The 13,637-nt window shown below is 40.1% G+C and overlaps 1 protein-coding gene across 1 annotated transcript; it reads right to left on the bottom strand.

Annotated features, from left to right (window-relative positions):
• Positions 1 to 2,855: 2,855 nt before the first annotated feature.
• On the bottom strand, positions 2,856 to 13,396 carry pho (phoenix). The gene is made up of 5 exons (XM_072674866.1): positions 13,013 to 13,396; positions 11,507 to 11,774; positions 10,443 to 10,540; positions 10,236 to 10,308; positions 2,856 to 9,536 (listed from the first exon to the last, which is right to left on the bottom strand). Exons 1-5 carry the CDS (start codon positions 13,198 to 13,200, stop codon positions 5,388 to 5,390), a joined length of 4,776 nt encoding a protein of 1,591 aa, XP_072530967.1. The 5' UTR covers positions 13,201 to 13,396; the 3' UTR covers positions 2,856 to 5,387.
• Between the last annotated feature and the right edge of the window lie 241 nt (positions 13,397 to 13,637).

Here is a 13,637-nt window from a genome sequence, read left to right as displayed (position 1 = left end):
CTGTAAGTTGTGAGTTGGGGCCTCCATAAGCATCAATGAGCCTCAGGTGCGCATGACCCTGTCATCAAATTATCGGGTATCTTTTCTTGAACCACTTTGGTTTGGTAGGCCACTGACCCCTACATATTGGGGAAACCTCAGCCTGATGTTTTGGGGATATTCTGACCCAGTCATTTAGCCCACAATTTGGTTCTTGTCAAAGTGGCTCAGATTTATCCTGCTCTTACCATATCTCCTTCAAGAACTGACTGTTCCCTTGCTGCCTAACATGTCCCACCCCTCGACACATACCACTGTGGATAAAAATAATAATCAATGTTTTTCACTTCATCTGCCAGTGGTATTAATGTTCATTGTCAAATCTACTTCTTAGGCCTAGATGTGCTGGCATACAGTTGGCTGAACAACCATGTCAGGCCATCATCCCCATTGCTGCTGCTTTAGCTAGGGGATTTAGCTAGTTCCAGCATCCAGATTGCCTTCCTTTTGGCCTACTGTCATAAACAGCCCTCAAGTGAATTCACTGATGATTGCCTTTTTACTGGTGATAATGAATTCGCTTCTCTCACAAATGAGATGACAGTTGCCTGTTGTCCCCAGTCCAGACTTTGAGGCGTCATGTGGATATGACCATTGCCTTTAATCAGACAATTTAATTATTTGTCTGTGACCAGAAAAGGGGAGCTTTTGCACTAGGTTGTAAAGGTCATATCTGTGTCTCGTCACTTGTTTTGCCTATTTTTATTTCCTGGGTATATGTCTGTGCAACAGCTAATCCATTAAATGTCTTGCACATTCTTCCTGTTCTACAGAGTCTACTCTAATGCACTGTGAGCTCAGCAGTTAAGCTTATGGCAACCTTAGCTTCACTCTAGTCGAGTCCTATTCCTTGTGACTTCGTTGGTATTTGTCATCCACAGTGCTTCACACCGCCTGTGGCAGTCAGAAGGAATCAAACAGAATGCTGATTATAAATGTAAATGTGGTACTATGAGTTCTTGGTCACTGCCAGTCATTTAGAATAAGTGAATATATTTCTGAAGAGGTCATTTGAGATCTTTACCCTGTGTGCAAACATTTAAACTGTGTTTATTTGTTTACATTTTTGACTTTCTAACTGAGTAGCATCATGCCTGTACAAAACTGTAAAATATGCATTAAAGATTGCTTAGTTTCTTCTCACTGACCACAATCTAATTACACAGAATCCATCCATTAAGCAGTGCTTTACAGTGCCTAGTCCATAGACTTTGAATATACAGTGGTACACACAGTATACAGTAGATATTGCTTCAGAATATCTGATCTATAAGTTGACTACAGTCAGACTAGAAACAGGTAAAGTCCCAAATGGTCAATAAAACATGGAAACACACACACACCTGATGCAAAAAATCATATCTGACTGTATCCTGAGCCCTTTGAGGCTCTTTGCAAAGAAGACAATCATTACTTTTTTACAAGCAGACTTTTAAGGCTCTGTCTTAATGGCAATGGTCGATCCCCGATCAAAGCCCTTCCACGGTTTAAGTGCATCTTGACTCACCATACTTTGAGAGGCTTGGAAGAAAAGCATTGAGACTCTTCTCTCTCCAGGCAGAGTTAATTCCAGTGGGGAAATTCACTTCCACAGGCTGGCTCAACAGTTCAGCCCTGTGTCTACTTTCAATATAGAACGAAAAATCCTCTCTTTGCAATAGAATCTTGTGTAAATTTGTAATTAACTGCCATTAAAGACCTTTTTATCAAATGCTTGAGTGGGTATGAAAGTTTTCTAGACATTTTTGGGAGACATTGTGTAAGAGGAATCGTCTTAAACAGCAACAAAAATGCTGAGAGTTGTTCTAAGGTTTTTTGTTCTTCTCTGCTTTTTCCAGTGGACCTGTTTTGTCCTTAGTCACTTTTGTTTGGTTAAATATTTATTGTCTTACATGTCTTAATAATGATTTTTGCAACAGACAAATTGACTTATACACACTATATGTCAGTGCTAATAAGTGATAAAGCAATGCTGCAATGATATATAAGAATATATGTGCTTTTGGTTTCAAGCATACTTCAAGCAAATGTAACATTTAACAATAATAATATGTACTAATTTGATATAAAACTGCACAAAAGGGTTTTAAAAAGAAATTTCTACTTAAAAGTTGGTGAATAAGGCCCATCTAATAGTGGATATTTGCCTTTCTACCAAAAGAGGGAGACATTTACACTCTTTTTGTCCCTCATTCCCCTTGTCCCCTGTAATACAGCCCATATCTATCAGGAACCGCAATAAGCAATGTATTAGAAATTAATTCATTTCATAGCCTTATTGATTGAACAGCTATTTATTGATTGAATTGCTATAACCTATAATCTGTAGATTCTAGCAGGAACAGAAGGTAAAACAATTATCAAGCACAGATTACTCTTCTCACACTACAGCTGATCACATATAAGAATTAATGATGCTTAATAATTCATAAATACTTGTTTTCCTCCACACAATGACTGAAGCTTCCTAACTGCAAATTTAAGTCTCCAGTATGTGAGATTTTGTATTTCTTTGGTTGGTCAGCCCCCCTCCTGTGGTTTTGAGGTCTGACTCAATGTGCAAAGTGACCAGGGGTGCACTTTATTTCCTCTAGACTGGACGATGGCACTGCAAACTCCTCATTTCTGCGGGTGAGTCAGTGCTTCAGGTTCACTTGAGAGCACCATATAACGTGTGCTCTTGTGAACTGGCCTTCACTATTCGTTCATGCAAAAAAAGAACAAAGGGAATCTTTTATTTTGTTTCATTTTAAATGCAATAAATTCACTCAATATGTAAACATAATGTAAACAAATAAAAGTGAAAAAAAGTCTTTTAGAAATAATCATTTACAAGTGTAACAACATGCCAACACGATCACCATGTCAAGCTATGTCCTAGCAAGTTCAGCCCAAGAACAGACTGTAAGATGCATAAAGAAGTCTCCAACAATCCTGAAACGTCATCACGGGACCTACAGGTTGGTCTTACCACAGTTCAGGTCAAAATACAAGCATCTCCTATTGGAGACATGTTTGATTTTCATAGAGGTGGGCAAAGAGGAAAATCCTTGCAGTCAGAAAACAAAAAACAGTGATTGATAGTGACTGTATTTACTTATCAGTGCACAAACACATCCCAGTAATGGTAAAATAGTGGTATATCAAAAAGGAAAAAGGTTTTACTTGGGATCTATTCTGCCATACAACACAATTGGATGTACAACCGTACCCTACACAAACAAAAATATACAAATTAGGCCTTTTTCATTTAATACAGCCCATGAGGTTGGTGAGGCATTACTCTCTTTGGCTCTGAAATACTGGTAGCAGTTCACTTGCAAATCTTGGTCCATAAACTGAGTATTGCTTGCCATGCAATTACGGAGTTGTAAAAGAAATGACAGTTGTGAGAGTGTGAAAAGCTACATTTCTATACAGACACAACCAATGCTAGAGAAGCTCCCTCCACTTCCCTATGTATACATACATATAAAAGACCATAAACATTTTGAAATGCATGTCTGGACTTAAAAAACTGTGATGCAATAAATGTGAATTTGGTCTCACTCATTTACAGGGGAGTTATCTACTGAAGCAGGAAATTAACCCCCCCCCCAAAAAAAAAAAAAACAAACAAACAAAAAAACAAAACAAAACAAACAAAAAAAACTTTTGGCATTTAAAAACCCAGCCTCTGGAGTGTCACTAAGCAAACTTTTTGTTGCATTTGTAGCTGTTTGCACAAGTGTGGTATATATATATATATATATATATGTATATATATCATACTTTTTTCTATATATCATACCTTTGTTTAAAAATCAGGTAATTTATGATACAATACAGCCTGACAGAGCATTTATAGACATTTGCTGTCCTGCAAAAACATCTCCATTTTAGCAGTTTTACACTTTTTGTCATGGAATTTGTACCTGGGAACTGATCACTGTACATTGTGTCAAACGTTTATAAGAAGTGACCAAAGTTAGGGTGGCTTTTTTCCCTTTTCCCTGTAAATCTGACATTTTGGAAATCCAAGTTTTTTTTTGTGACAACGACAATATATTCAGTATACCTGACAATGAAAATAACTATCAGGTATGCTATATAACAGCAGACAAGCTGACATACTGTTAAAGACCAGCACCGATGTGACCTCAGAAAAAACATATGTAATGGCCAGTAAGTTTGTTCAAAGGAAAGAACTGGATGTTAAACATTTAAGACAATGTATGAATGGACCATAACAAAATAATGACTGCTAAAGGATTCTGAAGCATTAATAAGCCAAGAAGTCCAGCTCCCATTGAGAGATCTAAAAATGTTCGTAAAATTTTTTTTTTTTTACACACATCTGTATGCAAAGCTATTCATAGCATGATCTCAGCGGTATCGATCTTTTTGGTTTGTACTATGCTGACACTACAGGTCAATGAACACAGATTTGACGCAACAGATACCATAGAGTGTTCAGCTTAGAGTGTAGCCTTCACATCATTACTGATACGTAGTCTTGTCTTGGTATTCATAAATAATCTATCTCCTGAAGATGATGTGCTGAAGATGATTTGTCTTGCTCCTTGCCATGCTGTGTGTCTGAAACCTCTCCTGGGCTTTTAACTGTTTTCAGTCCAGTGGTTACATTACAAGCTTGTACATACTGCATCTGTCTGATGCTGCATACGCTCTGACCTGAACCAACATTGTCCCTTTTGATCTTCCTTTTTGACATTACTTCTAAAGGTATTAATGGGGAACCTCGGAGCCTCTTCTAGAATGCAGCATATTCAGTATCCCTGCCATTCAAATCAGCATCCGCATCTGTCAGCTTCTTGTCACCCTTTCTTCTTCTTGCTCTAAAGCTGTACGGTTTCGGCAGACTGCAACACTGATGGACTTTTTTTAAAACCATTGCAAAGGGATACGTTGGTACTTTTTCCCCTTTATGTTATGTCTTTGTCCACTTCAGCTTAGTTTAAATTAACCTTCTCTTGCTCTATATGAACCATATCTTCAGAAACAAGAGGTAATTACTTATTTCCCCCATTTTATTTTTTATTTTTATTCTTCTTTAAGAGTGTTGACTCACCGAGACCAAATGAACAGTAACTAACTTCTTAACTAATGAATCTGTGCACCTCGGCCTTGTTCACAGACTTTGCTTTTCATTCTGAGCCTCGTGGAAACTCCGGTCAAAGCTTCAGGTCCATTATACTGTATATGGTCTATTATACTGTATGTGTATATGGACACAATCTCAGACGCTACACAAGGTGTGTTTCTGGCTTCATCTTCAGACTTATTCAGAGTCACCTGTTGAGCTGTTCTTTTTCTTCATTTTTAGTAAGTCTTGTTCTACATTTTCTTTAGCAAACTGCTTTTTCTTTTTTCTTCTTCAGTTTCAGACTTTTTTCCTGAGGCAGTTTAACAACTTTCTGCTCCTGAAGAAGTTCTAAAGTGCCAACTAGTTCTGTAGTTTCTGTCTGACTAGCCACTACGGCCACATTTTCTTCAACAACCTCAGATTTCTTCTTTTTCTTCTTCTTCCTCATTTTTATCTCTGGAACCAATTCAGTACTTTCCTGCTCAGGTTCCTGAATCAGTCCTAGAGTCCCTGCATCCTCTGCTGTGGCTATGTGAGAGGTCTGAACATCCATATTTCCCTCAACAACCTCAGATTTCCTCTTTTTCTTCTTCTTCTTTATTTTCATCTCTGGAACCAATTCAGTACTTTCCTGCTCAGCTTCCTGGATCAGTTTTAGAGGCACTGCATGCTCGGCTATGGCTACTTCAGTGGTCTGAACATCCACATTTCCCTCAACAACCTCAGATTTCCTCTTTTTCTTCTTCTTCTTTACTTTCATCTCTGGAACCAATTCAGTAGTTTGCTGCTCAGCTTCCTGGATCAGTTCTAGAGTCCCTGCATGCTCTGCTGTGGGTACCTGAGTGGTCTGAACATCCACATTTCCCTTAACACCCTCAGATTTCCTCTTTTTCTTCTTCTTTACTTTCATCTCTGGAACCAATTCAGTACTTTGCTGCTCAGCTTCCTGGATCAGTTCTAGAGGCTCTGTATGCTCGGCTATGGCTACTTCAGTGGTCTGAATATCTACATTTTCTTCAACACCCTCAGATTTCCTCCTTTTCTTCTTCTTTACTTTCATCTCTGGAACCAAATCAGTACTTTCCTGCTCAGCTTCCTGGATCAGTTCTAGAGGCTCTGCATGCTCAACTATGGCTACTTCAGTGGTCTGAACTTCCACATTTTCTTCAACAACCTCAGATTTCCTGTTTTTCTTCTTCTTCACTTTCACCTCTGGAACCAATTCAGTACTTTGCTGCTCAGCTTCCTGAAACAGTTCTAGAGTCCCTGCATGCTCTGATGTGGGTACCTGAGTGGTCTGAATATCTACATTTTCTTCAACACCCTCAGATTTCCTCTTTTTCTTCTTCTTTACTTTCATCTCTGGAACCAATTCAGTACTTTCCTGCTCAGCTTCCTGGATCAGTTCTAGAGGCTCTGCATGCTCAACTATGGCTACTTCAGTGGTCTGAACTTCCACATTTTCTTCAACAACCTCAGATTTCCTGTTTTTCTTCTTCTTCACTTTCACCTCTGGAACCAATTCAGTACTTTGCTGCTCAGCTTCCTGAAACAGTTCTAGAGTCCCTGCATGCTCTGCTGTGGGTACCTGAGTGGTCTGAACATCCACATTTCCCTTAACACCCTCAGATTTCCTCTTTTTCTTCTTCTTTACTTTCATCTCTGGAACCAATTCAGTACTTTGCTGCTCAGCTTCCTGGATCAGTTCTAGAGGCTCTGTATGCTCGGCTATGGCTACTTCAGTGGTCTGAATATCTACATTTTCTTCAACAACCTCAGATTTCCTCTTTTTCTTCTTCTTTACTTTCATCTCTGGAACCAATTCAGTACTTTGCTGCTCAGCTTCCTGGAACAGTTCTAGAGTCCCTGCATGTTCTGCTGTGGGTACCCGAGTGGTCTGAACATCCTCATTTCCCTCAACACCCTCAGATTTCCTCTTTTTCTTCTTCTTTTTTACCTTCATCTCTGGAACCAATTCAGTACTTTGCTGCTCAGCTTCCTGGATCAGTTCTTGACCCTCCACATGCTCTGCTGTGGCTACTTGAGTGGTCTGAACATCCACAGTTTCCTCAACAACCTGTCCTCTATTTTTCTTCTTCTTCTTTTGTTTTTTCTTTGGAACCAGCTCACCAGCTCCCGGCTCAGAATCCTGAATCACTTCAAGTGCCTGGATTTGTTCTGTAGAATCTATCCGTTCCATATTTTCTTCAGCAACTTCATGTCCCTCTTTCTTCTTCTTCTTCACTTTTTTCTCTGGAACTAATTCAGTAGCCTGTGTTTGTGGGTGATGAACTACATCTAGAGCCTCAACTTGCTCTGTTACTTCTACACATACATTATTTTCAACTAGCTGTTCTCTCTTCTTTTTCTTTGATTTTTTCTCTGGAATGGATTCAGTAGTCTGCTTCTCAGAATCTTGAACTACTTCTACAGCTTGCGCTGTTGCTTCCACATTATATTCAACACGTTCTCTCTTCTTTTTCTTCTTCAATTTTCTCTCCTCAATTTGCATTGTATTGTCTACCTCACTGGTTTCTACAGTTGCATTTGTTTCAAGATCATGCTCTCGCTTCCTTTTCTTTTTCTTCTTTATTTTCTGTGGAACTGATTCAGAAGCCTGCTGTTCAGGATCTTGAACCACTTTTAAAGTCTCAACTTGCTCGGTCACTTCTATATGTTGAGCCTCTAGACACACATTTTCTACAACAACCTGCTCCCTCTTCTTTTTTTTCTTCTTCCTTGGTGTAACCAAGGCATCTGCCTGTACATCAAGACAATTTTCTTGGTTGCCTCTATTGGCTTCCATATCATTGTTGCTCAAGGTTTCTGACTGAACATTTGTGGTAGAGGAAATAACTTTGACTCGTCTTTCTTCACCATTGTCCTCTAGTAATCCTTGTCGCTTCTTCTCCGCAGGTTTTTGTATTGGAGTACCATGGCTTGACTCAACCTCTTCATCACATTCTGCAGTTATAGAGTAATCAGACATCACATCTTTTAACTCCCTTTTCTTTGCTTTCTTTATTCTATGTGGTTCAAAACCCTCCAACTGGATAAGACTCTTCCTAACCTTGTTTATATCTGTGCTGCTACCCTGCTGTTCATCATTCTTGACAGGAGTAAAAAGACCAGGTACCGTCAATTGTTCAGGCTCAGCTACAGACGCTAGACCTTCTGAAGTTGGACAGGTTATCGCATTGTCATCTTCTATATATGTCCCCTCACTGTTGTGGGGCAATGACTGAACATCCCTCTCCTCTGTCCCCTTTTCCTTTGTTGCTGCAGCAAAGTTTGCTTCAGAGTGCTGAAATGTGTCTGGTGACAATATGGTTTGTGCTCGTTCCTGCAGGAGCCTGGCATCAACATTCTCCTCTCCTTTGCAATCTGTATCCACCAGGCCAGCCTTTTTCCTCTTACTCTGCACACATGCATCGTCATACTGAGAGGAATTCTCATTTTGACCTGCATCTGATGTTTCAGCCTTTTTCCTTCTCCTTTTCAGCAATGTCAATCCACCGTAATTAAACAACGGGCTGTCTGTTTCCATGGCCATATCTGCCTGATCAGCCACGGTGTTGTTCTTTCTCAATGGGGATCTCTCATCACATTGCACCACATAACTTTCTTGGTCTTCCTTACCGTCCCGGACTCTAATCTCATCTAATGAAACGGATGCCGTCATTACATCAGTCTGACTCTCCTCTTGTTCAAACAAATCCTGTGAACCTATAGAAACTCCACTGTCAAGATTAAACTCCTCGTTTTCCTGTAGTTCACCTTCACCAGTTTCCTTGTTGCTCTCCTGGAGTTCTCTGAATGAGATATTCTCAAAACAAGTACCATCTTCACCACTTTCTTTTGATCTGTCCTCCACCATTTCAGTAGCGGACATTTCTTCAGCCTCCACTGACGCCTGGTCTGAATCTGGCCTTTGGGTTTCCTCAACCACTTGTACACTGTCAGTTTCTCCAACTGGCAAATTCTCAGAACTCACAGCAAGTTGTTGGCCTGGAGGAATTCTGCTGTGAAGAAATTGTGACTGTGAACATGCAGCTAAAACTTCCAGCTGTTGCTCACTATGTTCCTCTTGGTGTATAAGTAAGGATCCAGTGCTGGAACATCCAGGGGAAGAGAATGAGGTCATGGCTATAGAGCTGCTGCCGTTATGCTTCTTTTTCCTGCTTTTACATGGTGATGTTCCGTTGTTGGGTAAATGGGTCTCCATCTCTGACAAAGTCTCGTTGTGCTCCTGACCTCCTGTTATGTCTTCAGCACGCTTCTGCTTTGGCCTTCTTTGTTTTAGTTCATTTTTATGTTCTTTTGCTTTCTTCAATTTACTTTGCCATCTGCTCTTTGGAAGCCATGTTTGCCGGTTTCTTTTATGGGCATTGAAAATAAAGCATTCTGTGTCCTGAAAGAAAATTACACCTATTAATGAATAAATAAAAAAAACGTGACCAGAGGCAGCATATTTAGTACCAACAAACCATTGGGTATAGTTTACAAGACACTGTTCAATAGAATGTTATATTGCAGAATAGAGTGATGAAGCCTAGCCATAAACAAGTGGTATGCTGTTAATAGCATATGACTAGAAGGCCTCTGTGCTTTGCCATGTGCCATCACCTAGCAGGAAACAAGAAAGACTGCAATTGCAGGATTTCCTGATCAGTCAAACAACCATACAACCATAAGATTCAATAGCTGACTGGTGGCTTAAACACACTTTATATACAAAAGTATTGGGACAGAGTTTTGGGAAAGTATTGGGAAAGAGTTTGTCACGCCTTTGTTGGAGTAACCGTCTCCACTGTCCAGGGAAGGCTTTCTACTAGATTTCGGAGCATTGCTGTGAGGATATGATTGCATTTAGCAAGTATGGAGCACCATAATTTCAGAGAACAGTTCCACTGCTCCACATTTCAATGCTGAAGGGGTTTATACCCCTCTAGCCTGGTATTAAGCATGGTGCCAATAGGTTCATGCTTATCTGTTCCAGAGTGTCCAATTCTATTGACAGTACTGCTCTAAAGGGACAAGACTGTGTGTGTGTGTGTGCACATGTGCACATCTATGTCAGCAATAAAGTTGAAACTACCAACAGACATACCACTACTTTGACATCATCATCGTTTTCATGGTCCTCCTCTGTGCTGCCACCTTCTAAACGGTCTTCTTCCAGCCTGAAAATGAAGTCATCATACATTAAAACTGCATAAAAGGAAGATGTGATTGAACAGGTGTTTAACTTCAAAAGAGCAACTTCAGAAAATTATAATAATAAGAAGAAAAAATAAGAATTTTAAAAACAACTCACTCAGATGGGAATAATGATGGACATAATTTTCCTCTTTGCACTTCATGTCCCTGGCTGATTTTCTGTACACATTTAAAGAAGCCTCCGATCTCTGAATTCTGAAAGAGCAAGGATAAATGGTCTGATATCCACCTCTGTGCTTGCATGAAGATCATTTGAAGCATCACTTATAGAAACTATTTTTTCATTTTTAGATGACAGTTTTGCAAATATTTGACATTCTTTGGGAGTTTGAGATCTTTGTAATGTGACCTGATGATCTGTAAAGTTTCCAAACTTGGAATTTAGTGTATTTCAAATGTAAATACACCATAGTTAACAAAATTTAATGTTAACCTTCGTGTAGGACAGTGGCTTATGGGGCCACTTGGGGCCCCGCTTTATTGATTATTCAAAAGGAGTTTTTATGTGTGTGAAAATTTTAATCTTTGTGCATATTTTGTTAAAGGGAACAGTAAAGTTTGGATATTTTGATAATGTCAGGAGGTGTTATGTGATTCCAGACCTTTGAAAAAAATGCTTTTTTTTTTTTTTTTAATGTCAAAGCCAATATTAAAAAGAAATGCAGACCTATTACATTACTGGTCCTGTATCAAACAGTGGCATTGGATGAATCAAGTAACCCATTACCTTCACAGTCACACGCAACACTAAGAGTCTTTACACTTCCATTCACCAGTTCAAACGCATTTCACTCTTACGCACAACAGAAAAAGCAGCTGGAGATGCCAAGCAGAAATACAGAACAATAACATTTTCAGGAAATGGCAGAGCTGGACAACGAAACAGCATTCACAGTGAGTCCAGCTGCAGTATAAGAAACAAGCACTGGAGTCTATAGGCACATGCTCTTACGGTCACTGTATGAGTTTGATCACTGGTGAGTATGTGTGTTTTCAAAGCACGGATGGGTTAAAGGCAAAGGCCAAATTCCATTGGTGTCAAACACAAATGGCGAATATGGTTGTCTTGTCTTGAATCTGGACGCATGGGAATATTTTCAGCAGCAAGCTCCATATATTCTCCGCCACTCCTACACAAAAGAACTATTCACACATCCTTACCACTAGAATCTGGTTCTTATGGACAGACAGTCTTCCTGAGCAGGACTTCCTAAAGTTCTTTAGAAAAGGAAACTCTGTCCTGTATGGGCGAACATATGCTGGCCGTGGTTTACGTGGCCGACTCAAACCTTCGTTGTGGCCCCCTTCGCTTTCATCGTCTGATTCCAAACTCAAGTAAAGAGCAGATCTTTCAGTTGAGCGGTGTCTTTTCACTGTTCTGAGCACCGGAGTCACTGACTGGGTCAAAAACAGGCTGTCACCAGAGTCACTGTGGAAAAAAAGGACATAGGGAAAGGGATTAGTGAAAGCATTTGAAAATAAATATAATCTACTGGCTCAATAACCAGTTTATGAGCTTGATCAAACATGTTTAGAAGCAGGGAATAGAAAATGTGTCAGAGGCCATATTGTACATCTTCTGGTATATATCTTCATTTATGGTATTTGTGTGTGTTCACTCAGTAGCCTTACTGACAAATAAATCTGGGCTGAATTGTTTATTCTCTGTAAATATTGTCTGTGTAAATGTATATAGTGTGTAAGAACTGAGCACTTTTTTGAGACATTTTTTATGTACACATTGCACTGTAGAAATGATTTGCATTAAACCTCATTGTATAAGTGTATAGTGACATACACTTCTTTAGAATTTCAGTGTGACGTTGCAGCCTTTGCTCTATTTACCTGCGCTAGATGGCTGCAGCTGATGGAGTGCTGATGGCACTCATACATTGTGATGTTTGCATACGCAATAATCACATTGCAGGATGCACAATGTCACACAAATTAAAGCATTCACATTATGCTACAACTTGCTTGTTACAAAAGGAACAATTGCACCATTCTCATTTTAAATTACAAGTGGCAGATTATAGCTGCCAAACATAATTTAGTTCAGTCCGATCTTGGATACACAGAGGACATTATTAATATCATGATGTGTTGGATTATTCAGCATTTTTTGAATAATCCGCAATGCACAATTGCAAAATAAAATATTGCAATGTCAGTTTCCCCCCCCCAATATTGTGCAGTCCTAACCACAATGCATCCTGGGAGTGTTTATACAAAGTTTTTGATGCAATTAAGTGCAATATTGATCAGATCAGTGAAGACACATGCTAAGGAAAAGTGTAAACAGCTCCTATGGAGTAGAAACCCAGCACACACAGTACAACTAATCCATTGATCAGGTGAATGCTGTTTTTCATGACATTGCAAAAGCAAGCTGTTTTGCAGCTTAAGGTTTGTGGACACAACTTCAAATAAATGCATTGAGCTCCTTTAAGTTGCACTCATTGCTGAAATAGATCTAAATGCAAATCCGCACATACAGTTTGTCCAGTCCCTGCGGAGAAGTACTGCCAATAGAATAGGACCTATTGGCGCCGTGCCAAGTCCAGAAACGCTGTAAAAGCACTGTTTTTGTCTCTCAGTGTCTGATCTGCGGTTCACTTCGTATCTCCATAGCTAAATAGTTCCCACCTTTAACAGGACGAGTCTCACCTGTCTGAGCGCGCTGCAGATGGTTCAACACTCGAGCCCTCGGTGTTGAGCCCTTTCTTCACGGTGTCTTCAAAATACTTTGAAATGGTGTCGATAACGTCGGTCGAAGGAGTTTCAAACACCACATCTCTCTCGGAGTCGATGTGAACGAGCTCGCTCTGAGTGATCGTCTCTAAAATACTCTCCATATTCACCGGAGTTCACTTCTGACTCGTTAAGCGCCCAGTTCGCCCAGACCGCGCTATCTGAGCAACACAGCGGAACTAGCCCCCTCGTTTAGGAGTCAGTCTGCTGAAAACACAGACACAGCGGCCCGCTCCCTTTTCACTCATGTTAATCCGTGTTTCTCTCCATGTAAACAGCTCGAGCTGAACGAACACACACACACGTGCGACTCTCGTTAGCACTGAGCGCAGGAAGGGGGCGCGCTTGTGGGCGGAGGCTTATCAGGAAGCACTTGGAAACAGAAAGTAAACGACCAATCACAGAGCTCCAAAAGTCCGTGACGCCAACGCCGTGCAGTCAGGCTACGTTCAACAGCAGCGCCACGTTGGTGGGCTATTGAGTTTCATTTATTCAGGGCTTTTTGGATAGATATAGCTAATTGTCTTACAAGTGAACTTGG

The sequence above is a fragment of the Salminus brasiliensis genome, chromosome 1 (genome assembly GCF_030463535.1).
Source record: "Salminus brasiliensis chromosome 1, fSalBra1.hap2, whole genome shotgun sequence".
NCBI classification, from domain to species: domain Eukaryota; kingdom Metazoa; phylum Chordata; class Actinopteri; order Characiformes; family Bryconidae; genus Salminus; species Salminus brasiliensis.
Note: the sequence above shows the minus strand (reverse complement) of the source record. Positions and strands in the feature narration are given on the sequence as shown.

Excerpts from the sequence above, each read along its gene's own strand:
- pho (XM_072674866.1), bottom strand. The coding sequence starts at position 13,200 with ATGGAGAGTATTTTAGAGACGATCACTCAGAGCGAGCTCGTTCACATC. Across the intron at positions 10,541-11,506 it reads ATAAGAACCAGATTCTAGTG|AATTCAGAGATCGGAGGCTT; the intron begins GTAAGGATGTGT and ends TTGCTCTTTCAG. Across the intron at positions 10,309-10,442 it reads CCATCATTATTCCCATCTGA|GCTGGAAGAAGACCGTTTAG; the intron begins GTGAGTTGTTTT and ends CTTCATTTTCAG.